This window comes from Chaetodon trifascialis, chromosome 23, assembly GCF_039877785.1.
Source record: "Chaetodon trifascialis isolate fChaTrf1 chromosome 23, fChaTrf1.hap1, whole genome shotgun sequence".
NCBI classification, from domain to species: Eukaryota; Metazoa; Chordata; class Actinopteri; order Chaetodontiformes; family Chaetodontidae; genus Chaetodon; species Chaetodon trifascialis.
The window spans coordinates 3,653,794-3,681,266 of NC_092078.1; the positions used below are offsets into that span (position 1 = coordinate 3,653,794).

General features: G+C 45.1%; 2 protein-coding genes and 2 non-coding genes across 4 annotated transcripts in view; all 4 read left to right on the forward strand.

Moving 5' to 3' along the window:
- Window positions 1-3,836: 3,836 nt before the first annotated feature.
- rps4x (ribosomal protein S4 X-linked) lies at window positions 3,837-10,315 on the forward strand. The gene is made up of 7 exons (XM_070993070.1): window positions 3,837-3,868; window positions 4,467-4,544; window positions 5,499-5,679; window positions 7,523-7,620; window positions 8,384-8,555; window positions 8,655-8,812; window positions 10,173-10,315. The coding sequence occupies exons 1-7, from the start codon at window positions 3,866-3,868 to the stop codon at window positions 10,272-10,274; spliced, it is 792 nt and encodes a 263-aa protein (XP_070849171.1). The 5' UTR covers window positions 3,837-3,865; the 3' UTR covers window positions 10,275-10,315.
- Window positions 5,864-5,938, forward strand: LOC139351866 (small nucleolar RNA SNORD61). The gene has a single exon (XR_011603607.1). It is a non-coding gene; the product is annotated as a small nucleolar RNA SNORD61 (small nucleolar RNA).
- On the forward strand, window positions 8,995-9,067 carry LOC139351865 (small nucleolar RNA SNORD61). The gene has a single exon (XR_011603606.1). It is a non-coding gene; the product is annotated as a small nucleolar RNA SNORD61 (small nucleolar RNA).
- A 9,881-nt stretch (window positions 10,316-20,196) lies between the features above and the next one.
- The window catches only part of nhsl2 (NHS-like 2), a 122,337-nt gene continuing 115,060 nt past the window's right edge, over window positions 20,197-27,473 (forward strand). The window contains exon 1 of the mRNA XM_070993060.1: window positions 20,197-20,723. Coding sequence (XP_070849161.1) covers window positions 20,423-20,723 — 301 coding nt within the window. The 5' untranslated portion in view covers window positions 20,197-20,422. The remainder of the gene's footprint in view (window positions 20,724-27,473) is intronic.

Below are 27,473 nucleotides of genomic sequence, written 5' to 3' on the forward strand. Positions count from 1 at the left end.
GATCGATTGATATATTAGTGAATAAGCTAAAGCCATTGCTGGTTAGCTTAGCTTAGCACAGAGAGTGAAAACAGGTGGGAACAGCTACCCTGGTTCTGTTTAAATCTGCCTAGCGACACCTCTGAAACTCACTAATTAACATGTTATATTTCGTTGCTTTAATCCACACAGAAACTGTACAGTTCAGTTTAACGCAGGATTTTGGACCAGGCTATTTCCTGGCTCTGCGCAGTGAACGCAGGACGCTGCTGCTCCTGTTTTCACGCTCACAGAAATGAATTCAGATTGTGTGTTTTTGGACATTGTGATGCTGTTTCTTCCTGAGCTCGGTGTCCATGTAGACCTTCATGAGGTGGATCTACAGTTTGCATGTGACGGCGGTGATTTGTGACACTCGGCCGTTGCCTCTGGGCCTCACGGTCGTGAAACGTGTTCGGACACATCAAGGCCTGTGAAAACCTTCAACACAGCCAGTGATGTATGTGTTAACAGGCTGCCGTTACAAGGTTTCCTCTCCACGGTAATGAAACTGTTCAGCCACTGCTCTGCTGCCAGGTCTGCTCGTGAACCTGAAGTAGACCCTGCACTGATTTATTCCTTCTTTTTAATCATATTTACGTTCAAACCTGTAGATTAAAGTCTTTTTCTGTGTTTTATTTCGTTGCAGTTTCTTTTCTTTTTTTGTCTAATGATGAAATGAATATTATTCAAAGATGATTTTAAAGCACTTTTGCTCACCGGCTCTCACTTGTACATCTATATGAATATGTAAATGACTGAAGTCATATTGAAAAAAACGCTTGTATTTTTGTTACGGCTCTGAGTTTGAGGGGAAATAAAGAAACTGAAAACTGAGCTGACGTGAATGTTTGTCATTTACACAGCAAACAGTATGCACACATAGTGATTCAGCACAGATTTGTTCTTTTACGATGAATTCATTTAATTTTCCATTAACACGTTTAAGTTTAACCACATCAGCACACACATGTGCTGACCTAAGAATAGAGAAAAATACAGTTATTAGCAAAGGTTTGTGTACAGAAAAACAGTTTTATATGTGATTAAACAAAGATAATTAATAGTTACGACTTTGTAGCTAATATAAAGGGACGAATAAAGGAATATTGAATTGAAATATTCAACATACTAACGTCACCTGATGTCAGCACTGTCAGTTCTTTGCACAATGCTTCTATCTGCTGGTGTTTGATGGTAACCACACACCACATGCGTTTCCGCATTTTAAAAGTAATTTTACACTATTGTATACCCCTATTATTACCCAATTCACGTTTCCTGGGAAGAACTGTGTCATTTAAAGCCAATTAAAGAGTGATTTGCTAGTCATTTATTATTGGAAACGTTATTCTTTTTGTACTGTATGTCAAACTGTATGTTTAAATATTTTTTTCTGTATGTTCATCTGACCTGCTTCACGCTGACAAAATGATCATAGGTAATGTCTATTTCTACTTCTGTGTATTTCTATTTGTCTCTAGGAAGCTTCGTTCATGAGAAATTAAATCAAACAACTGACCTGATGTACATTTAGAGATTTTTAATTGTTTTTCTTTTTCTGATTTTAGGCAACAGTTCAGCCCAGTCATGCTGGTAGAGGCGGCGCAGAGCTGCACTTTCACATTAAAGCTGACAGAAAATAACCAACATTAAAAGTGCATATTCTTCATTTTCACATGGCTCTCTCAGTCTTTGTGGCTGATGAAGTTAATAAATTCTTCTCTGGAAGTGTCAGGTTTGCATAGGAACTCAATGCAATGCTGCCATCTAGTGGTGATGGTAGTATTGCACAGAACTATATTTACAGCTGTAGTATAAACAGCAGATTACAGTAACTCTTGTACTGGATGAGACATTAGAGGAAGTGTTCCTGGGTGCATTTCAAGCAGAAACAAACAAACTGACTGCTTCCTGATAATTAAATGGACATTGTGGAGGTCACGTAAAATGCAACATTAAAAGAGGAGGCTTGCTGAAGGCGGAGGGAGTATTCAGGGAGGGGTACTACAAGTATTCCGACATCAAGTACATACATAAAGATAGTTTCCAATTATTATTGAAAAGGGAAATGCTATTTACATGAGAATATGATTAATACTGTTATCAGCAAAATGCATTTAAAATATGAGAAGTAAAAGTACTCATGTAGCAGTAAAATGTTCCTCTCAGTGTTTTTTTTCTGCATTTTACTGCTGTAGATGTTTCAGCTCATTTGATTTCTTTATATCCTGTTGCAATGCATCATATTCTATAAGATCATCACGTTTGCCATATCTCAGAGGCTTTTTAAGGAGTTTATCTATCTTAATTAGCAGCATAAAGCACATGAGATGAGTAATGATATAAATATACTTTAATTCAAGCTTCTTCTCTTCATGCATCTCATTTCCTGTGTTAATGAATTATATGTGAATGCAGTAAATTTATTTTTTAAGTGCCTGTGTGTCATTTTCATCAGGTCAGGGTGGATAAATATTCCAGAAAGACCAAATAATTAATATGATTATGGCAACACAATAAAAAGGGTGTTAATAGTGACCTGTTTCAGGTGTACAAAGCAGCACTTTAAATGGTCAATCTAGCTGAAGTGTGTGTGTTTCTTTCTATAAACAGGTCGATATCCATGTTAAGCCACACAGGCTCATTTCATTACAGCCATCAGCTGGACTTTATTACGCTCCACGTCGTTATTAAGCAATCCTGCAGCCTGGAGACATCCAGCCTAAACAGAAGTCACCTCCTCATTCCTTCAACTTTTGTAATCTGACTCCAGGAATCTGTCTGCAATCCCTCCTGGATCCCTGAACTTCCCGGATTGAGTGATCAGCGCAGCAGCATTTTTAAGGAAGTGGGTCAGGAAATTTAAGCTGAGAAAACATAGCTGGTCCCCGGCCGGCTGCCGGCTGCAGGCCTTGCTGCTGAGCTCCTCCATCGCTCTGCAAAATGTGAGAAAAATTGTCTGACTGAATGTAGGTTAGTGGGTTGATTCTGCTGGATGCACACTCGTGCATACACAAAATGTATGCTTCAAGAGAGGAAAAATAAGAAAATAAAGTGGGTCGCCAGAGATAAATGTGCGAATATGCACACACAGGAGCATTTTAATTAGGTAGAAACAGAGCCCAGGTCTGTCCCGAGCTTTGGGATTAGATCCTGCAGCCTGGGGGGAAGCAGAGATGCCTTCAGAGAGAGAGATGGCATGTGTGCATCAGTTGGTATCATTTGGCAGAGGAACACAAAGACCCAGGAGGAGTTTTATCTCCATAAGTGTAAACAGGATTGGGCTCTGACGGCGACACTGGCATTTCCTGACCAGGACAGTCTGAAACACAGGGAAAGACGCGCCAGCAGCAGGGCCACATGGAGGATACACGGGATATTTCAAATCTGTGGCTTGTGCAAAGATGGTGCTATCTTTATTTCAATCCACAAGCATCAAATGGATGGAAAATGACACAGTGAATTTAAAAAGGCACTTCCAGTGACATATATGCCGCATATTTCTGTAAGCTTGCATAAATAATGTGCTTTTGATGGAGGCTCTGATTTCCCCCTATTTCTTTTATCTCAGCATTTTGGAAATATCAATTTAGCAGGTAAAATATTATTTTTACTAAAATAAATCTTTTGGTTGAAATGTATAGCTCCTTGTAAGAGTTATTCAGAAATATATATAAATTTATATTCCTTCAAGTGCAATTTGTTTGCCCTGATTTCTTTTGTGGTTCTTTGTTACAGCATTTATTTTGCGACATCCAGCACTTTTGTCCCTCCCAGTCTGCCGTAGTCCGCCTTATCATTCAATACCGGAAAAGGAGAGGTCCTTTTCCCCGCAGACTCCAACATGGTGAGCAGGCTTCCCTCACAATTCCTCTTTGAAACAATCACTAAACATCACTTTTTGCTGTTGTATTATCACACACATATACGTCCGAGTTTGAAATCCAACATCTTATAAAATGGTAGATGTCTAAATTGTAACCAACAGCAGCGATTCTTGCTCTTTATGGATGATTTGAAATGACCTAACCTGACTTGGGTTTTATCACCCACGGTTCGTTAGCTTGACTGCGGCTAACGCAGTTAGCATGCTAAATAAATGGAAAATTGCCTTACGTAATTGCAAATATCAGCTAGCGATACTTTGTACACCTAGATTACAGCATCGTATAGGGGTTATGTGTAATATTTAATATGTTATTTCTGTTAAACGTATAACGATAATGTTAGTCTGGCTAGGCCGCAGCCGGTTGCGCTATTCGGCATTCATTTCTGCGGCATGTTAGCATTCGATGCTAACCGGACGGACGGAGTGGTCTCTGTTAGCGGGGTTTCCAGCAGTGTCCGCTTCGCAATACATTGTTCATTTTATTGTCCTGTTGTCATACGGCCACCACCGGTTGTTCGTCCCGTTATTTGACCGGTTTGGGTCTCTTTTTCTCCAGGCAAGAGGACCGAAGAAGCACCTGAAGCGCGTCGCAGCGCCGAAGCACTGGATGCTTGACAAGCTCACCGGAGTGTTCGTAAGTAACGTTTCTTCCGGAGTCCATGCATTGATTTAGATTACGTCGGTTAGTTTGTTTTTTATCAATTATTCTTACAACTGTAGGAGACATATTTAGCGGGAGCGCGAGTAAAATGCTCTCTAAAGGTCTGTATGCAGCATAGACAGCGTTGTTCGCTCATGGTTTATCATATTACACATGGATGATACGTGTATCTGAATATAACTGTGTATGTTTGCATTTGGCCAGTTTGTGCCTCACATGCACTTTAATCACGCTCAGAATAAAGAGCAAAGCATCACATTGAAAATCACATGAACTGATTGCTGCTGAGGGATAGTTTGTCGTGTAAAACCTGGAGGTTAACAGTATATACTGTTCAGTTCAGCCTTAAAAGCAGCTTTCTCAGACGTCGTTAGTGGCTTTGATTAGGGATGTAATCGCAGTTTGGGGAAACTGGTTCACCAGTTCTCGGGCAGCTTGTTAGACTTTTGAAAATACTTTATAAAACAGAGCCAAGTGTTAATCTTGGGTTTTTCGTCATTATCAGGGAATTAACCTTCAGTTAAACACATGCTTAGCTCTGTGACTCCATGATGGTTTGTGAGAGGCACAAACTGGGCCGGTTGAAAACCATCACCCTGATGAATGTGTCTGTTAGGACAGGAGCACCAGCTATAGCTGCTTGTATTTCTACAACTCTGGCTTTGGCTGTTTTCCAGCCCTTTGTTAACATCTGACAGGCTGCTGTTCAGCTTCAGAGCAGCTCTTGGCATTATAGAAACAATCGAAATAAAAGCTCAAACTGCTGATTATCTGAAGTTAAGATAGGACCCTCTAAGTTGAGATAGGACCCTCTGCATTTATAAGGACGTGTGTCTGTTTGCATAAGAGATTTAAGGGTTAAATAGGTTTAAGCCATCCCTCACGATGGCGACGATGATGAGGATAATAATATGATTCTTCCCTCAGGCTCCTCGTCCTTCCACCGGTCCCCACAAGCTGAGGGAGTGCCTGCCCCTCATCATCTTCCTGAGGAACCGCCTCAAGTACGCCCTGACTGGGGACGAGGTGAAGAAGATCTGCATGCAGAGGTTCATCAAGATCGATGGCAAGGTCCGCACCGACGTCACCTATCCTGCTGGATTCATGGGTGAGTTGACTTATTAGATGACTTTGGAGCTTGAAGTGCAGCTCAGATCTGCTGTGAGATCTGTTTTCTAATGTTTAGTCAGATATTATCCACAGATTGTGGTTAGTTTGGCTGCTTTATGGCTAATGCGTCATAGATTTAAGTGGAGCTGTAGACGGTTGTCGAGGCGTTGGAGGCAGAAGGAGCGATGATGAACATGTGATTTTGATCAGCGATGAGCTGAAACTACACGACCACTCCTCTAAGAAGTTCTGAGCTCCCACCATTACACCTGAACACTTCTGATTTGTTGTCAAGTTTTCTCACCGGCGAGTAAACATTCGTCTCCCAGTCGGGATGCTCAGCGTGCGGCAGGAAGTGTGACTTTGACATTAGCAGCTTCTAATTTGATTCACTAAATTTGAGACCTTGTTTGTCCTTTCTCAGCGTCGGTCATGAAGTTTCTCAGGAAGTTTGAAAATAGTTTGTCGGTTTGAACATCACCTGGCACTTTTTGTTCATTGCGTGTCTGTTTCTTCAGATCTGGTCCTGTCCTCTGATTGGTTGTCTGAAAGCTCAAACATTGAGTCACTATGGTCCAGACAGGGATGGAGTGCAGCCAGTTATTTGGTTGTGGGTTTGATTCCTGCATACGTGTCTTTTGATGGGATGTCGTCATTCGGAAGTGAGCTAGTGATTATTGGATAAATTTTCTGTGTAACGTAGGGTTTGTCCTTGTTGGTTGTTGATGCAAATGTGGATTTTCTTCTTCACCTTATTATTTGTTTGGCATAAAAAATATTTGAATTCTGCTGCTCGTTTCAGATTTAACTCTCAGCTCTTCATCGTCTTTATATTATATTATATATTCCTCAGTGATGGCGGTGCAGCGAGTATCGGCGGGCCTTCAGCAGACGAGCTGATGTTTTCTCTCAGTCACGCCTCTCTCAGATTTGTCACCCGCTCAGTTTTCTTTCCACCTTGATGCTGGCCAACAGCCTCATATAGAGGTGTGGCTTTTTAATTTCCAAATCCAAGGGACGCCTTCGCAGCACGATGACCGCGGCCTCTTTAGATACCTGCACGCTAAACACTCGCTCGCTCTGGGCCTGAAGCAGAGGAGGGATTTCATTCCAACATGGATGTTTTCTCTGAATATGAAGTGCTTTATTGTCCTCATGGTTTCTCTCAAATATAACTCGAACTAAATTGACGATATAAATGTTTCATCTGTGTTTCATGGTGCAGTGTTCAGGCTTTCAGTGATTCAAAGCACTTGTGGGATGAAACTTGAACCAAAAGGAAACTGGAAATAAGTTTATCCACATTTGGCTCTCATGTAATCTTGTCTGGAAAGAAACTGACCCCTCAACCTGATCTGAGTCACTGTGAATGAACTGATGAGGGTTTTTCACATGTTCGTCCTCAAATGTGACACGATGCTCTTGGCTTCCTCTGTTTTATGGTCTTAGTTTAACTCTGCGATGGTGAATTGGGATCTCGAGAAGGAAGTCAGCTAATGCTAAAGGTTAGGAGTGGACTGAAAGTTAAAGTAAGACAGGAAGGAGCGGTGGAAAGGTGTTTTTGTCTTCTAAGTATGTGGCTCGTCGTTGGTGGGTTGAATTGGCCTGACAAGATGGGAGTTAAACAGTGTTGGATCATAGTGAAGGAATGACAGCTACCCTCGAAGCATCAACTGGGAGCAAAGGTGATCCTGACAGGAAGTTCAGGAGTACAGAAATGTTTTAGCTGTGTAACTACTTCCAGTGCATGTAGGTTGAACCTAGTGTTGAATTTATCTTTTAAGTTCCACCTACGTGTTAAATGAAAAGACTAAGCCCTTGTATTGTTTCTGCTCACCCAGATGTGATCAGCATTGAGAAGACCGGCGAGCACTTCCGTCTGATCTATGATGTGAAGGGACGTTTCACCGTCCACCGCATCACCGCCGAGGAGGCCAAGGTGAGTCCTGCGTCCTTCATCGTTCATCCTGACTTTAGAGAAGAGTCTACGCCCTGGTGCTGTTTGACGAGTCCTCAACAGTCTAATACTATTGTGAAAACAGGAAGTGAGCATAGAAGACAGGGAACAAGGCTTCCTTCAGTGTGCCCTCCCCATCACATGGATGAACCGGAGGCTAAAGGTCAAAGTTTGAGGTCATAATCAAGATTAAAACAGTCAGTAATAGCAGGTTCTTGCTCCGTGACTCAGAGCCTGAGTTTGTTTTCCCGGCTGAGTTTTGAGCTGCGGCAGAGTCTCTGCAGATCCAGCAGGTGTAATCGGCATGTGAGACGGGCTTTAAGGATTTGGTTTTTGCCTCCCGCCAAAGCTGAAGATCAGCAGCGGCAGCCGATGGTGTTTCAAACCGGTTTAATCTCCAAAACCTCGGTCAAATCTGGTGAAAATCCTCGACTGTGAGAGGAATTACAACAGCAGACTGGCGAGGCGGAGTCGCTGGCAGTTGACATCGAGATGAAAGATTGAAGTTTTCGTCAGATTCAGCGCGCTGACGGCGTAATGAGATTCTCTATGAAATCTGATTCCAGTCCACAGGGTTTGTTCAAAGTCTGGAAAATGCTTCATTTGAACAGTTTTCAAAGTTAGGAATATGCTTGAAGTCAAATATACTTAAGAATGCTCCATTTTCAGCATAATCTGCTGTTTCGTCTGTAAAATGTGTTTTCAGTCGTTAACTGCCTTCGACCTTTCTCCTCTTCCTCTGCAGTACAAGCTGTGCAAGGTGAAGAAGATCCTCATCGGCACCAAGGGAATCCCCCACCTGGTGACCCATGACGCCCGCACCATCCGCTACCCAGACCCCCTCATCAAGGTGAACGACACGGTCCGCATCGACCTGGACACCGGCAAGATTACAGATTTCATCAAGTTTGATACTGGTACGTTCCTCTCGCTGCTGGAGCTGCGGCTCTTTGAGGATGAAGAACTTTACGTTCTGATGCTTCAATAACACGACTCTCCTCCTCTGCTCCCTCCAGGAAACCTGTGCATGGTGACCGGCGGTGCTAACTTGGGGCGTATCGGTGTGATCACCAACAGGGAGCGTCACCCCGGCTCCTTCGATGTGGTTCACGTCAAGGACAGCACCGGCAACAGCTTCGCCACCAGGCTCTCCAACATCTTCGTCATCGGCAAGGTGAGGACACGCAGGACTCTTGTGGTCTATGAGGAGCCTGACAGCTAAGAGCTCATCCAGAGCGGCGATGCGTTTGGACGTGCTCGCAGACGACGCGTCACGATCCTCTTCGCTATAAAGGAGAATCCACCCCAAACAGAATATTTTATTGTCTCGACTGAGACAGAATTCAGACTTCTGGAGCGATGATGACATTTCTTGGTTTTGATCAGCGATGAAAACACACTACCAATTCCTCTAAGAAGTTCTGAGCTCCCTGACAAGCAGATCTCGATCTGAAGAGTTTCCACGTCTTCAGAAAACCATCTTTAAAACCTCGTCTTTGCACCGCAAGTCGACTCTTTATAGAGCTGAAAACCTCCATTAAGGCGGATGCTTGCTTGAAGCATAATGTGCATGCCCATCAGAAACAAAGCAAAAATACATCCTAATTTCATAATAAGTACCGAGTGTGCCGTGAGAAAGTATTGTTTACACTAGAAATAATGACTGAATGAGCGCAGCGCAGGATGCCAACATACATAATAAAATAGGCCATAAAAAACAGGAGTGAGAGCGCTGCTCAGGTCTGACAGATGTAACAGGAAGCAGGTGCTCCTGATGGACGGGAAGACGGCCAACGTCCACAAGAGAGGACGGCCAAGAAAGAGTGGAGGCACGTGGCTTCATCAAGAGCAGGAGTTAATACAAAAAACCTGCGAGACGAGTCAGTCGACAGTGACCGCCTGACTGTCACGCACCTTCAGTGAAAACTGTAGTTTTTCTCCTGCTGATCTTGTCAGTAGCCGGAACACATGAAGTGATTAACGAGGACCTGGCCCGGAGCGTCTCTGTAGTAAAACTTGTCTCTTCGCCGCCTGCCGCTCACTTGGCCGCCGATGTGACCCGAGCTGTCAGCGGCGCCGTTGTCTCGGTGCCGCGTGACATTTATTCGACGGCCTCGGCCTGGCACTCGTCTTCACCTGCTGCTGAAGAGCTGGCAGATAAATGTCAGCACGGTCGAGCTTCTGTTGGCCACGAGAGAGCTCGACACGTCGTCACACCGTCGTCTGTCTTGAGATCCTTGCAGCCATGTTTTTAATGGCTCATCTCCTCGAAGTTAATGTTCAGCAGATTTCAGCAGAAACCTGTTCGACAGCTTGATTTACAGACAAAACCGCGATTCCAGAAACGCTGTTTAAAACATCTAAAGAGCAGGATGTGATAACTTGCTAATCCTCTGTCATATTACAAACAGCACAAAGACGATGTGTTTAATGTGTTCCCTCATCAGCCTCATCGGTTTTTGTAAATATGAACTGCCCCCTCTGATCAGCACATTAACCAACGACTCTTTTCTCCGTCCTCTCTTTGTGTCCAGGGCAACAAGCCGTGGGTGTCCCTGCCCAGAGGAAAGGGAATCCGTCTGACCATCGCCGAGGAGAGAGACAAGAGGCTGGCCGCCAAGCAGGGCAGCAGCTAAAGTGGCCACGAACAGACAAATAAACTGTTATTTACAAAACACTCGGTTTGTTTCTGTGTTTTCTTCATCGGGCTTCTCAGACTAGAGCAGGAAAGAGACGGAGTGCAGGAAAAATTAGAACACATTTGAAGACTACAAATCCCAGCGTTTGTCCGGGAGGTGGCATTTTTGTCCCCTAGGATGGTGAAGGATTGACCTGCTTTACTCCTAACCAACCCAACCATTCAGGTCATTCCTTCACCATCCTAGGAAAAATCCCAGGTCTTGTTTGTTTTTCTTGCAGTGGAAATGTTGAATCTAAACGTGATTTTCCTGCTTTCAGTTGAAACGTTTGAAACCTCAAATGTTGGAATTGCTTATTTTTGTCTAAATTCGTCTCGGAAATATGAAAGCAAACACGAAAAAACAAAGTGAGAAAATATTCATCTTTGACTTAAAAAGATGCCTTTTCACTGATGTCAAGCATCAACCAGCGGCGCATCCAGGCACTGAAAAAGTATTTTTTAATCTTAATTGACGAAAAGTCACGAAGTCCTCATTTCCAGGTCTTAAACTCTGAAAACAGGAAGTGATGTCATGACAGCTGACAGCTCTCTGAAGGTGGGTTTTGTAGTCTTTTGGCCTAAATTAAGCTGTTTAAACATGGCAGCCTGTAAGTTTCTTCAGTTCACCTTTTTGACAGATGGCGCTTTAAGTTCTCACAGCAGGAAACGTAAACACTGAACTAATAATTATTCCGTCATAGCTGGAATATTCCAGATCAGTACAGTAGTTAATATAATTAATGTGTGAAGGTCTGATTTTTGTCTGGATGACAGTAAAACTACGTCACATTTTTGGGTGAACCGTCCCTTTAATTCCTCCATACGGGAGGTTTTTCCATGAGGTCTCCGGCTGGTAACTTCCTCCATCCTCTCCCTCCACCCGTCATGCATGCATCCATCTGTTTATGCTCCTAATCCCTCTACTCTCCTTTTTTCCTGCCTTCCATCCCTCTGTTTCATTCTTCCTTTCCTCATTTCTCCCTCTCTCCGTCCTTATGTTCATTTCCTAGATCCCTCTTCCCTTCAACCTTCCTTCCTTCCCTGAATGGTTTTCTTCCTTTTCTCTCCTCTCAATCCTTTTCTTCCCCTCACTCTTGTTTCCTACTTTCCATCCTTCACCAGTTCCCATCTGTCCTTCCCTCTGTCCTTCCTTCTTTCATTGATTCCTACCATCCTTCCTTCCTACTTTTTTCTTTCCATCTCTCATTATCTTTCCCAGTTTCCTTCATTCCCTCATCTTTCCCACCTTCCTACATTTTCCTAAATCCCCTCTTTGCTCACTCCTCCTCACATCCTTCCTCCTTCCTACCATCATTCCCTAAATGCTTTCCATCGTTTTCTCTCTTTGCGTTCATCCCTTCATGATTTGGCTCCCTTCCTCTTTTCCTAGCTCCCTCCTCCCTTTAGTCTTCCTCACTTTCTTCCTTCCCTCCATAGTTTTCATCTTTTCTCTCCTTCCCTGAATCCTCTTTACTTCCTTTTTTATCCTTTCTTTTTCAACATTTCTTTCCTCATTTCTCCCTCTATCCTTTCCTATTTTGCTCTCTAACTCATTCCCTAGATCCCTTCCTCCCTTCTCTCCATCGGTCAATCCTTCCTACATCTCCCTCTTTTCCTGCCTCATCCCTCCTTTTCTCCTTCCATCCTTCTTTCCATTCGCCTTTTTATTATTTTCCTTCCTTCCTTGCTTCCTATATCCCTTCTCCTTTCAACCACCCTCGCCTCCTTCCTTACCATCCTTCCCAAAATAGTCCTTTTCTTTACTTCTCTCCATCCTTCCTCCCTCTCTCTTCCATCTTTCCCCTCAGCTCCCTTCTTTCTTGGCCTTTCCTACCTTCCACCCCTCCCTAAATACCTCCCATCTCTCACCCTCTCTCCACCCTTCTTTGCACCACTCCCTGCCCTCCTTCCATTATTATCCCTTCTGGAAATAGCTGCCATCTTTCTCTCAATCTTCCTCCCTTCCCTCCTCATCATCCTTCCTTCCTGACATAGGTTTCTACCTCCGTCCTCTCATCCCTCCATCATCTCTCTGTGTTCTGACTTCAGTACCAGTCCATATGGCGACTGCTGGGATACAGCCTGCTCTGCACTGCAGAAACCTGGCCTGGCACACACCACCTCAGTGTGTGTGTGTGTGTGTGTGTGTGTGTGTGTGTGTGTGTGTGTGTGTGAGTGTGTGAGTGTGTGAGAGAGAGAGAGAGAGAGAGTGTGTGTGAGTGACTAATCCAGTTCTGGCCGTCAGATTCACCTGTGAGTGTGAGAGTGTGTGTGTGAGTGTGTGTGTGTGTGTGCATGCGTGCAGATCACCGCTGCCCTTCTCCCCCGTGACTTCCACTCCCAACACATGATTCATACCATAACAACACACACAGCAGGAACCTGTGTGTCGGCGTGTGTGTGTGTGTGTGTGTGTGTGTGTGTGTGTGTGTGTGTGTGTGTGTGTGTGTGTGTGTGTGTGTGTGTGTGTGTGTGTGTGTGTGTGTGTGTGTGTGTGTGTGTGTAACGTTCGCTCTCATGACCGTCTGCTCTTTGATACCCTGTACAGTACATTAATCCATCAGTCTTGGCAGGGAGATGCGAGGACAGTGTGTGAGGACAGTGTGTCTCATGTATTCAAGTATTTTAATGAAGTAAAAGTCTAAATACCACAGTGTGAAAATACTCCACTGCAATCCTTACAAAACAGAAGTGAAAGTATTTAAGCGTGAGGAGTAAAAGTACTCACGCTGCAGTAAAACGTTCCCTGTCAGTGTTTTGTTCTTCTATTCCAGGATGCAGCAGTGGAGGAGGAAGTATTCAGATCACATACTGAAGTACTACTACCACACTGAAGTAAAAGCCCTGCAGTCAAAACATGACGTAAGTAAAAGTACTCATGTTGTAGTAAAATGTTCTGCTGCGTTTTCCTGCTGTAGATGTTTCAGGTTGAGCTCATGTGAACTCTTTTATATCCTGTTGGTGCTTTAATCTACAGCGATGCATCATTTTCTATGAGATCATCGTGTGTGTGTCCTGTGAGAACCACGTATCTCCAAAAAGTGTGACGAGCTCAGAAAAACAGGCTGTTTTCAGCTTTGTGACGATGCAGCTTCAGCTGATCCCAGAGGCTTTTTAAAGACTTTGTTTAGCTGAAGGAGGAGGAGGAAGAAAATTCACACTCAAAGTCACCAAATTTGGAGATTTGTGGTTTTCACTGGGTGAGAGAAATTGTGATTGAGGTCCAAACCGAGAGCAGATCATCTGACCTCTGACCTTGACGTGACCTCAGGGCTGCCGTGTAAACAGACCTGCGCGTGAGGCAATGCGGCGAGATCAAACTGCACGTTTTAAATGCTTTTAGGGTTTGTGGTTCACCAGCAAATCAAAAGTGGCAGCCTTGTCCCCGTTTCCGCTGGCCTGAGACCAGCTCTTGTAAACAAATACGCACGTGCACGCACGCACAAACGCAGTCTTTGAACATTTGAAATGTGAGACTCGCCAGGCGCATGCTTTGCTCTGGTCCTGCTCTGCATCCCCTCGTGAGCGGAGCAACAATCATGTTTGATTCCCGCGCACACACACATGCACACACACACACACACACACACACACACACACACACACACACACACACACACACACACGCTGCACAGTCACACTGAGGCTTTGAAGTGCGTTCGGCTGGATGGTGAGAAAAGCAAAAGAAATGTGAGCTGCAGAGGAAACTGGAGGAAAACATCCACTCAAAGAGCAGAAAACTAATACGCTGAATTATCTCACAGAGGATTAAACACGGTGACGGGTGGCTGCGCAGACTCACATGAAACAAAATGTTGAACACACGTTAAACTGTGCAGACTCACATCAAACAGAGGAAACAACAGGCCTTCAGCCTCCATGCATGTATCTACCGCATGCATCCGTCCTGCACGCTTTGTAGTCGCTGAAAGTTCACACCAGAGGCTCATTAACAGTCAAACTGCTTTTGTCTGGAAAGTATTTCAGCAGCCAAAATGTATTTTTGTCCTTCAGCTTTCAAGGAAAACACACACGAGAAGATTCAGCCCAAAGATGACATCAGCGGGACGCTCAGGGCCTCGAACAGGTGACGTCAAAGTCCTGCATGTTACAGCATCTCAAGTCCTGAATATCAAACAATTTGTCAAATGTATGATTACTGGGGAGTCTACGATTGGCCGCTGAGTCGATCGGGGGCGGGGCTACCAGCATGACAGCTACCACCTGTGATAACCTTATAATTTCGCAGCCAAATTTAACACAAACATTGATATTTAAATATAAACGATATGTGAGCAGTACAAGCTTCAGTAAAACAAAGTCAAACCCACATTTTAAAGCTGAAGGCTAAATGTCTTGTTTGAGCCCCTAAACCTTATTTTAGGGAATTATGTGACAGCACATGATGCTGCTGTCACTTCCTGTTTACATGTTTGCTTCTGAGCAACCAATTTACATATTTTAAAGTCTTTATTAGCTAAAAAATTCCTTACATATTCAAGGACACAACACAGTAATCATTAGTTTGAAACTAGCTTGGAAGAAGTTAGGAAGGACTCGACAGACAAATTTCATGATGGATTTATGGAGCGACACACTCCAAAAGAAACCTTTTCGGCTTTTGACCTCTTAAAAGTCAGTGAAGTCTGCCTGTGATGAGGGAGAAGCATTTCACAAGAAAAAGAGCAATCAGAGAGCATTCTGAAAAATAAATATTTTGTAGTATTTCCTTGGTGTTACATTATTAATCTTGTGTCAACAGAGGCCTCGAGTGCTCGCTGCAAACTTAATGCTCTGCAGCTGAACAAACAGACGAAACACAAGGAAATTAACCAGTTTGACAACAAACGAGCAGCAGCAGCGAGGCGAGGCTATTACTGAGTCTGTTACTGAAGCATCAGCTCGGCTTATGAACGGCACCGAAACAAAGATTTCATTGTTTCGCCATCGCCACATTCCAGTTATTAAACTGTCAGAGACACAAAAGATGCTTTACCCTTTTAATCTACATCCTGCAAACATGTTTAAAAAGAAAATAGCATTTAAAACAAATGCTAGCCATATTAGCTGGTGGAAATACTACCGCTTGTGTCCACAGGGGGCGCCAAATCAACACAGAATCAAACTTCCTTGTTGCAGCATGTTGAGCTCTCAGAGCCACCGTACGTGGCCAATCAGATTCACCTTTGGAGCCTCTGAAATAAACTACTGATCACCTGCACGAGTTGCTTTGGGTCTGAGCATCAGCGAGACAAACCAAAGCGAGGACGGACAGCAGACGGAGACAGACTGAACAGTCGTCACAGTGAGAGGAGACGGAGTCAAAGTGGGCAAAATAATGGAGGTGAATGTGGAGCGCGGGGAGGCGGGCTGAGCTGCTCAAACAATGAACTCAGTCATATGAGGAGGAGGAGGAGGAGGAGGAGGAGGAGGAGGGGGAGAGTGGGTGAGGACAGCTGTTTCTAATCAATTGCTTCCATGTGATTGACTGCCTGACTGACTGTCGGCTGATTGGCCGATTGGCTCGGTGACAGTGGGGGTCGCTGGCGGGAGGGCGGGCTTTGGACAACCGCTTTGACCTATTGTGGATGATCTGTTGATGAGCTCGCCGCTTAATTGACCGAGTGACACGTTGGCTGCCATGGCAACTGATTGGCCAAAATGACAACACTGATATGATTAGTGGAGCGCCATGGCAACGGTGCAGATGATGTCATGTGGACGCTCCCTTCCGCCCCTTCGCTCTTTCTCCAGCCGCTTGTGCAGTTCATGTTAGCATTTTTGCTGTCATACACACACACACACTCAGGCACACACTCACGCACACACTCACGCACACACACACTCGCTCTCTTCTGTCTCTCATAAGTTTCTCATGTTGATGTTTTCAATTGTGTCAATAAAAGGCCGTTTATGTTGAAATTCCTCCTCGCTCGCTCTCTCTCTCCATCCCCCTCTCCGTCAGACAGACACAGGCTGCATGAACAAAAACATTTAGGTAGGCCAAGTTCACGTCTGGGAGGGGTTTCTAAAGGGGGCCCAGGGGGCGCTCTGATGGCCAGATGTGCTTTTTTTGGGGGGGTGGAGGAGGGTTTCGCGGGCCTGGAGAAGAGGGAGTTTTCACAAAGCTCCAGAGAAAGTGGAGAGTCCTGGAAAGTGTTGTGGAGGAGCGCTGAGACGTCACCGCGCTGTAAATCCACCTCCAGCTGCAGGAGGAGATCTGTGCGTCCTCCAGCTGACGGAGACGCAGAGCATGGGTGTCACGAGATGATTAAGAGGACGACAGTGAAGTAAATCAAGAAGTTCTTCTGCGAGAAAATGCTCAAAGATGAAGTGTTAAATAACTTTTCTTCAAAATGAGATAAATACCACAAACAGGCTGCTGAATCTGAGGGTTTGCATGACGGCGAACAGAATAATAAAAGAGGAATAAAAAAAGACATTTCTGCTGCTCATTTTTCATCTTTTCCTCAAGAATTCTCTTCAGTTTTTCATTTAGTCTCGTTAAATATTGGATGTTGGTTTAAAATCTCTCTGAAAAGCAGCTCAACAGGAAGGTCAAAGGTCAGAGCGATTAATGTCCTGATTGTCTCAAACACAAAAGACAAAAGAGACAGGGCGTTGAGCAGATATTGTTTGCTGCAGCTGATTCGATTACTGATCAATATCTGGTATTTTTCAAGTGAGCTTGTGAAGAAGTACCTCAAATTTGTACTTGAGTAAATGTATTCAGCTAATTTTAACATAAAGCTCGTTACACACCAGAAAAAAATTGTGGCTTAGCATATTGTTAGCATTAATATTAGCATATTAACATACTGACATCAGCATGCTATCATGATGGTAATGGTTTGCAATATTTAGCATGGCAGCATTGAGCATTAGCATCATCTTTTCTGCGCTTTAGCATTGTTACATGTGTCACAGTATGATAACAGACTCCACATCACACTGGTGTTGAAGTTAGCGTCTAGTATTTAGCATGCTAATATTCCTAAATGAGCATATACTCATGTTCAGTTGTGTGCAGTTAACATGCTATCATGTGCGTTATCTTATGCCAACAACAAGCTAAAATATAAACTTTTAGCTTTAGCATGCTAACATTGTATGATAACATGGTCAGACTTTAGCATGCAATATTTAGCATGTCAGTGTATTTATTATCATAACTGTAGGCAGCATCATGCTAACATTTGGTATGTAATATTTAGCATGTTAGCATTCTATCATGAGCACCATTGGCCTTTTAGCACGTGTTATGTGCCTTACAGTAAGACAACAGGCTCGGCATGTTATCATGCTAGCGTGTAAGTTAGCGTGCAACATTTAGCGTGCCAATATGTTTACATGAGTAGATTCTTACTGTATGTTTCTTAATAGACGCTAACACGCCAACATTTAGCTTGGAAAGTTTAGCATGTTAACTTAGCAGAATTAGATAAAGATTGTATTTTTGATTGTATTTCTTGGATTTCTTCAATCAGCTCGTCTTGACGTGTAACTGTGGCAGCCATCTTGGCTCAGCGTTAACGCTCAGATATCACTAATGTACAAACCAAACTGTGGCTGAATCATTAGCATGTGTGTGAAAGGCCTTGAAAATACCAGCGGAAGACAAATGAACACAATCATTAGATTAAACAGAGGAAGAATTAGATTCTTCAAACCTCGTTCTGGAATTAAACTCTTAATTCGTGCGTCACTCCCCATGAGACGAGGTGAACAGAGGACACGCTGACGGTGAGATTTACAGCAGAGGATGTGAGCAGCCGGCTGGGGAAAACAGTTGTGAAGCAAACAGCTCCGCAGAGGGAGGGCGGAGCTCCTCCACCCATCTCCTCAGAGTCCAGGGGGCCACGTCATGTGTGCCTGAGAGGTGAGGCCGAAAGAGGCGTTCGCTTCCTCCCCCCCCAGCCGTGCACTTGTCACTTTGTGGGGACGCAAAGAATCCTCTCACAGAGGCTTTGGTCATGCTGGTTGACCAGAGAGATCTGGCTCAGGGCTGGGGTGCGTTCAGGGGCTGTGGAAGAAGCAGGAAAAGAGAAACCTCCCTTTGCACATGTGCGAGAGGCGCGGTGAAATCATAATCTTGTGACTGTGCTGTGTGATGTAACATTAATGGGTAACTCATGGCATATCAGAACAATGACAGATGTGGAAGTTTCACATGCAGCGAATCGGCCTTTGGTAACCATGCTTATCCTGTTCTTGAGACGAGTGATTATTGCGTCGATTTTTAGGATTTAAATTTGTAGTTTTTCAAAGAAGCACCTGCAGACGCCACCGCTGCAACCAAAGCTTCAAGTTTTAGAAGTGTTTTTAAAAAGTTAAAAGGACAAATATGAAAATCTGTGGTCGGTGCTGCACAACTGCAATGACCTGAAGCTTCAGGCGGCAACTTTTCGTTCTTCTGTGTTCTGTAATTCGACACAAAAACAGACTTTAGTCTCAGTTTCAGCTCAAAAGAGCCAGGGAAATAGAAAAAGTAGTAGAAAAACACACATGTGGGTAAATCCCCCTGTGAATCAGTGTTAATATGCAGAAATCATGTTAGAAATGGGTCTTGTTAAGCCAGGGTTTGGACGGAGGGACTGCTTCCTCTGATCCTGCACGGCCTTCGACGTGTGTTATGTATTCATGCACCGCTCCTCCATCTGGAAATATGAGTGGAGGCCTGGACCTGTCCTCAGTTTATAGAGTAAAGAAAGAAAGATGGAGGAGGGGGCTGCAGCGCTCCATGTTGTCTGGCACTCAGGAATTTCTCTCCTCTGGTTCTTCTTCTCCTCATTTCCAAAGCCGGCTGTTTGAATCGGCCTCGTTTTTACACCCTGAAGCCTCCACGGACGACTTTCTTTTCTTTTCTTTCTCAAGCTGAAGTTCAAACACGCTTTATTAGCTGTCGTGCAGCAGCCAGTGTCTGACATAAGACTGAGAAAAAACTTGATCATTAGCAGAGTGAAATGTTGAGCTGCATGGCCAGAAGTATGTGGACACCCAGGCGTCTCACTGTTTCCCAGAAGTGGACAAAAGTATGTGGACAGTTGCAGCCTCTCTCTCACTTCTGCTCATTTTCTTCCACACTGACACACGTGCACGCGAATATACACGTGGGCGCGCACAGTGACGCGTGAAGGACTCCCCAAGAAGAGTTGATCCATCCCCCTACTTCCTCTTTCCACACTTCCACTCCTCCTTCTCCTCCTCGCCTCCTCGTCTTTCTTCTCCTCTCCTCTTCCTCCATCTCTCTCCGTCCCCTCTTCCTCCTCCAGACAGGTCTTCTTCTCAGGAAACACCAGACTGTTGCGCCCCGTGTCGCCGTCAAGTCAGACAAGGTGACGTCTGATGCTGGGCTAGTTGTCTCCAAAATAAAAGCACGTACAGAATATTATGAGGCTTCCAAATCAACAAAAGGAGTCCAAAATTGTCACCAAAATGTACTTTATAAAATAGTGCACCATTAATAATTAAACTAAAATCAATTACAATGACAGTGTGCTTCAGTTTCCAGGGTGAGTGAGCGGAATCATAACGGCCTGCATATAAAATATATAATTTAACTTTGAAAAATGATCAACCTATTAAACAAAAAGCAAATCTAATCATTTTACCTTTATTTTTTTTACTGCAGTCTGTGTTTTATTTTCAAGATTCAACATGATTAAAACACAGTGAAGTTTATCTCTGGCCTCGTGTAGTCTTTCATCTTATATGTCAGTGTGCATATAGTTTGATAGAACCTCATAATTAACGCTCAAATCCATTTTGGCACATAGACAGTTTGGACTATGTGGGGAAAAAACCTTGAATTCCGGCTTTAATTTTGAAAGGTTAAACCGGATGTTTTGTGTGTTACAGACTGGCCTGTTTGACATGAATCCTCGCAGCAGCTGAGTCTCTCCTCTCCACCGAAAAAAACCGAGAAAAGCTCCTCGCAGTCAAAAACAATGAGGGCGCACGACGCGCAACTCGCTCCAAGCGTCTCCAGCGGCAGCGGACTTTTTCCTCCCGGAGGGCTCGTAGCATGCGTCTGTGCGCCAAGCGGAGGGAGAAGGACCACGGGGATATAACTTGACAACCTGCGGAGTTTGTTATTTCGGAATCATGCCTTTTTGCAAGCGGACGATACTTCCGAAAGATGTGTGCAAGCCCGACGGCGGGAGGCTGCGGGAGGCGCGTCCGCGGCAGCAGGCGGAGGTTTTCGGGGACTTGGTGGACGTGTGCGGCTTCACCCTGTGCTCGGTGCTCCGGCAGCTCTCGGATCTGTCCCGGCACTCGGTGAGCATCCTGGAGGAGCTGGAGGGGGAGCTGGTGTCCGTGTGCCACCGGTCCGGCGCGCTGGAGGGCAGAGTGGTCCGGCTGCAGAGGCACGTCGCGGATCTGGCCAGCAAGCCTCCACCGAGAAGTAAGAGGAAATTAAAATCCATTTCATTAAACACACACACACACACACACACACACACACACACACACACACGCGCGCACCTGGAGTCACTTTGCACGGCCTGCACTTGCAGCAGGACAGTTGAAGCAGCTCTTCAGCCTGCTGGAGTTCAGTCAGTGGTGGTAAACTTTGGGATTTTGGCCTGAATTCACGCTTCTCCGCAGAGATGTGCGCTTTTTGGTCATGACTCAACGTGGCTGCGGACGCTGAGCGGCACCACTGCGCTCTGCGCGGCCCAGCTTGACGTTTCTGTCGGGTGTGAGTAAGCGGGAGGTTTATTATTGGAGGGTTTGTTATTGTCAGCTGGTGTCCTGCTGCTGCAGGAAATCAAGACTCTTACACATGAACTCTTATGATGATGCACAGAGGTGTTTGGAGTCCGCTGGCATTTCACGTAAAACCTGAATTAATCAGCAACGTGTGACGTTTACGGGGTGGAGACCGCGTGAGCCTGTCAGGAATTGATGTGATGTATTTCTGTTTGGCACTTTTCAAACTTAAAATGACTTAAATAGGCTCAGCATCACCTTTTTTTCTGACCAGGGAACTTTCTGTAACTGTGACCTGCGTGTCTTTGGTTTACCAGCTGCTCCTGAACGCAGCACGTTGTGGGTGCGGAGAGCGGAATGTGAACCCGTCTGATGTGCAGAGATGTCAGGCGTGTTTTGGAGTTTTGTCGCTCTACCTGTCACCTCCTTCAGGCCTGCTGTCTGTCCTTTGTTTCCTCTTTAACCCGTGCAGACTTCATGGCTCAGGTTTGGACTCAAAGTGAGCTGAAGTGGGTCAAAGCACCTGAGCTCAGGTTCAGGATGAAGCTCAGTGGGAAGTCTTTGCTCTGAAATGTTTTTCTGGATTCAGGATGTTTGTGCTGTTAAACCATAGAAGGATGTTTCCACACTCACCTGCTGAAGTTTCTCCCTTTAAATCTCAGTTTAACAGGTGTACCTACCTGTGACACCACAGAGCCAGTCGTGGTTCAGCAGGAGGCTTGAACCCTCCAGCGTACAAACACTGAGAGCGAAGGAGGAGACGTCTTGTCTCTAGCTGTCAAGTTAATGTTTACATATTCATCGTTTCTGGAATTTCAATGAAGTAATTGAAGCTGCCTGTAGAAAAAACATTATTATAGAGCATTGTTATGTGTCTTCAGACATTTCAGGAGAAGTTTGAAAACTTTCATCTACTTACAGAGTCATTTTCGGGGACATGTTTTGGGGTGAGACAGTCACATTTTGAATGTGAAGACAGTTTTTATGCATATGAAGGAGTTTTCCTTTTTGTTTTCAAACCCAGTTTTCAGAGCTGAAGTTAATTTAAGTGTTGCTCTTTAAATGGAGAAGTCGCGCTCTGGCCTTGTGCTCTCGAAGCCATTTTTCCTAAACTTAAAAAATGATGGCGTGTGATCGGCTTCAGGTGAGTCTGATGGATCAGCAGCTCACCTTTAACTTGCTTTATTTGCGCATTAACGCATATTTTTACACTTCAGGTCTATTTCCTTCCACTCCAGCGTTTATGTGTTGCCTCCTGTTAGTGATGCTGGGACCTACACCCAGCGCTGCGCCTGAACGCGTCCTGTGTGGACAGATGGAGGAGCGAAGCTGCTGCTGCTGCTCTCGCGGCGTCCTGTGTGGACACAGGGTTCGTCGTGCTGATCCTCACAAACTTAAAGGAGAAACTTCCACTGAATCAAAAACTTGTGCTCTTGCTGTCAGATAGTCTGAATGTGGCTTTTTGAGAGCAGGTCGCCGTGCGGTCGACAGCAGGTTCATTGTTTCCAGCTTTCAACGAGTCATTGAACGTCTCACAATAGAAATCAATCATGTGAACGATCGCACAGAACAACAGAAATCGATGCTGTTCAATCGGAAATCAATACCACAACACAACAGTACTCAATGCAGCTGTCAGTCATGTTTGCTGTGTTGGTGTGTTAGTACAGGTAAGATGCAGCCCAGATGCATGATGGGAGATTTGCACCAGGGCCGCAAACCTGACAAACGTGTTGCAGGTCGCTTTCTCTCCGTCTGCGTTAAAGCTGAAGAGTCAGCAAGTGAATGTGGCTGCGAACAAGAGTTTACGAGTGTGTGTGTGTGTGTGTGTGTGTGTGTGTGTGTGTGTGTGTGTGTGTGTGTGTGTGTGTGTGTATGCACGTACAGCATGATAAGAGAAAGTCCCTCTAAACGCAGACCAGATGTAGAGCTGGAAAGAGGAGAGGATGAAAGATAAAACAAAACGCTGCTCGCCTTTTAGTTTACTTTACCGAGTGTGTGTGTGTGTGTGTGTGTGCGTGCGTGCGTGCGTGCGTGTGCAGCATTTCATGTGTTCATGTGTGTGAGATGCAAACATCCTCGCCCTCCTCTCGCCTGTCTGAAGTCTCTGTGGGCTCTGTGTGACTGTATCACTAACATGTGGGCAGAGCACACAGCTAAACAATCAATAGAGCTGGGCCCGGGCCTTCGTCTCTCATCATCATCCTCTCTCCTCCACCTCTCTCTCTCTTTTGCGTCCTACTGTCTCAGCAAAGATGGAAAACATTGATCCAACTTTCCCCCAAAGAGCAGCAGGGCGTAACCATCGGGGTTTTCCTCTTCTGACTCTCATAGCTCAGACTTTCAGATTTCAGTTTTCACTCAGCTCGACGCTGCAGGTCGACGCCGTCTCACCTGCAACACGTGAACACGCATCACACGAGGAGCTGAAAGCAGCTTAATGCTTAACTGCGATAAAGTTGACGTTTTAGCTCGAGATTATTTGATGGAAGTGACACCAAACTTCTGAGCAGACCAGATGCTCGACTAGAAGAAGCTCTCAGTTGGTGCTCAGTACAAAACCCACAGTTGAACAACCAAATGAACGAGCCTTTATCTCCACAAAAAGCAAAGAAAAACACCCAGTCTGAGACTCAGTGTGATAAGCTGAGTGATTCCACCTCCTGCGGTCCGGTCAGGGAACGATCACCTGAAAGCTGGGGGGTGTGATGGAGGCTCCACGGGGTAAAGAGGATGGAGGTGGAGACTGATCTGATTCTCTAGAAGGGGTGAGCTATGAATCATGTAGGGTCACTCTCTGGATGGACATCTGCAGCGTTTTCTGAATTCATGGGTGCATGTGGACCGTGGACCGCCGGTTAATGCTAACCGGTTCGAGCAACTTGCGTGAGCACGAATGAGGAGCCATCTTTGAACACAGCGTTCAGTTTTCTGAATACATCCACGAGTTCCACGCTAGAAAACAAAGACAAAATCGTCCAGAGTTTCTATATTTCAAATCGGTAATGATGAGAAAAAGTCTGATTCTTTTCCCTCGTTCGTGGACGTGTGCTTTCCCTCCTGTAACGGCCGCTGACAGCCCCCCCCCCCCCCCCCCCCCCACCTGCCAGAGCTCGGTCAGAGTTGCATAAGGCCACGCTGAAACACATGTTCCTGGACGGCCTGGATGAGGGGATTTTTTCCACAGTTTGTTCAGGAGTCGGATCTCCTGAGCTGCTTGCAGGGCCTCGACACGGTGGAGCGCCGGAGGGGTTGGAGCCGGCTTCCTCCACCCGGGGCGGGGGGGGGAAGAGCTGCGCTGATACGGAGGAAGAGGGCGTCTTGATAGCGACGTCCAGTTCCCCCTGGAAGCTGTCACTCAGGCCTGAACTTGAGCAGTTTGACCTCCGCAGCGCCCTGTTCCTCATTCCGGCTGTATTTCCTGCCGCTCTCTCTCGGCAGCCTGAGTGTGGCAGGAGTATCCCAAGTATGTGAGTGGGAACCAGAGTTAAGTGTTTTCTTTCGGTGCCTTTTTCCAGCTTAATTCTCTGGGAAACCGCATTCTTCCTCTGACCCCGAGCTGATTTTAAAGGCAGATTTTGCTGAAGTCTGTCGTAATAAAACGTTCCTCCTCGAGTCTGTTTCCAGAAAGCTGGAGTTTATAAGCACATTTTCACCGCCGGACAACTCCCATTCAGTGATATCAGGTGTTTTCATTCACCTGTCAGCTGTGAAGGAAACACACCTGCCATGACATCAGAAAGTGGGAGTGGCCTGAAGACGCAGCGCGACCCAGCTCGGTGGGTGATGCATTTTGCGTTTCAGAAAATGTGCACATCAGTTGGTTGTTTTGGCCTTAAACGTAAAGCTGTGGTTTGGAGAGGCGGAGTGCAGCGAGGGCTTTCACTTTTCATAAACACTCATCAATCAAACAGGGAGACGTCCAACGTTTCATCGGAGAGCCGCCAAGTTCCACACCGGCGTCGACCAGCGCAGACCAGGAAGCAGAGCAGCGAACGCAGGTGAAGCTGTCATCACCTGGATTAAAGGCTGTCACCTGTGTGTGTGTTTAATGTTCCTGCACAGGTGTAAGTCATTGCTTATTACCTTTATGGTGCATTCACTTGACGTGGGAGCTGTTAATGTTCAGGTGGCGACATAGCGGGAAATTCTCTTTTGTCAATGTTTTTATATTGGTATCATTTATGACCTTCATTGTCTTCATCGTTTACAAAAAAGCTAAATAAATGTATCATGAGCTAGTTCTCACGTGACTTCATGCGTTACGTTCTTTTTTTAATAAAACAGTGTTACAGATCTCTTAAAGGGACAGTCCACCAATTTTACACATCAAAGCGTGTTTACAGTCCAAATTACGTGGGAAAAGTTGCAGAAAAGTTGGATTAGCTGCTACTAGCGTAACACAGCAGAATCCCAGACTGAGCTGCTGGTTAAAGAGTTGCATTGTGGGTAATGTAAGTGCAAGGTTTGGAGTAGAAAAGTTCTCCTGCATTTGTTTCCATCTTTAACAACAACAACAACAACAACAAAAACTCCGTCATGAGTTGTCACAGAAGTGAAATATTAAAGTAAATTAACCAGCACAGTTATTTGCTCAAGCAGCAAAATACCAACTCTTGATGGCTCCCGAATGGGAAGATTTGTTGCTTTCGTCTTGTTTCTGTCGCTTTAAGAGGATTATCTTTGTGTTTTGGGCTGTTGGGAAACCACAGTTGGCTTTTTAAAGTGCTTTCTGACGTTGTACAGACTCAACAAGTATCTCATTTATTGCTAAATGGCTGTTAGTTGCAGCTCTTTGGAGCCTTTTGGACACTAAAATCTCCGACTGAACTGTCTCTGGCGGAGTTGCATTATGGGTAATGTGGGTGTGTAGGTATCTCCGGTTGTGCTGCATCGATTTTGATCCTTTCGTGAGTCCGACGTTGTTCTAAGAGCGCGATGCTGAACTGGTGCGTTCCTCCTTAAAGTTTCATTTGTTATCGACTGGCTCTGCAGCTTTAAGTTCAGGATTCCTTCATTGTGATGCAGGAAATGTTCGACTGCACTGATTTCTGTCCAGATCCTGTGATGGAAATCAAACGGTCGATGAGGGAGTGAGAAAGAGGCTTTGACTCCCCTCTTCTCCTCTTTCTGGTCCCCCTCCTCCCTCTCTCCTCCCTCGTTCCCACGGGTGGACATGGACCACATGACTCAATATCCCTCCCCGACGGCCCCTCTGTAATTCCCCTTCTCCACTTTTCTTACTTTTCTTTTCCTCCTCTTCGTCCTCCTTCGCCTGACGCACGGTGACACGCAGGAGGCAAAAAAAGCTTCTTAAAAAAGGAGATTTTTGGAGATATTTTCAGGCTCTGACCCGACAAAATGATGCGCTCAGTGGCGATGGATGACTCTGGATGTCTTATTTCGTGTTGGAGATGCTCTGTAGTCCCACTGGTTTGTATCACACATTCAGGCCATGCTCTCCACGTCTTTCCGGGGTCAAAATGTCGACTTCTCCTCCTCCTCCCTCACCATCTATCTTCCTACAGGCGGTGATTCAGAGGCCAGCCGCAGCGCACATGAACTTCCTGCCACCACTCCAACACGCTCGACGAGAAAGGCTTTCATTTATTAAGAACCTGATTTAGTTGTTCGTTAAAGTCAATATCCACAGCTGCCAAATTGCCGGAAGGGGATCTCATTTGCAGATCTTTAAAAACCAAGTTACTCATTGAAACAACGGCGTCTCCCTGAAACACGAAGGCTGTGAAAGCTCAAGACGTCGGCTCGCGATGGAGAGCTTTGAGTCCGGTTTCTTACCTCTGTGCTCACTTGTGTAACTCACTCGATGAATCATGACCAAGTTGTGATAAAGACTCATCTTCCTGTGCTGCTTGTGAAAACAGCTGCAGCTCTTTAACAAAATACTTTCTAACTTCTTGAGGATACTTTGGAACCAGAGCAGGAAGAGGTTTCCAGAGCTTTACTGCTTGGTTACAGGACGCAACAACACTGGAAAATGTCCTGAAACATGAATGTTACTTCAATTTTTGATGCATATCTACTGTGAGATGTGTATTTTGTAGAAAAAATAACTGTACCATGGTCGGTTCTAAAACTCGAATTCGAGCTTCTTTTCTCATTTATCCAAAGATGCCGTCTGTAACAGTGGGTGCATTTCCATCATGTGACTCTAACACGATGAAAGAGATGAAAAATGACCGCAGATGAAAACTTGACTGGTGCTCTTTTCATCACGTCTAATGACTCGAGAACTAGCGCCACCTACTGTTTATCTCGATGTGACTCCTGACACTCACAGACCCATAAAATTGCATTTTCTTCTTCTGATTTTCTGGACGTTTATGCTAAATTTCAGTGGAAACCTGCTAGAAATCCTCCAGCACTGCTTCCTGTTTGGTGTGCCTGCAGCCGTAGTTTCAGTTCACCATGAAAACCTTTG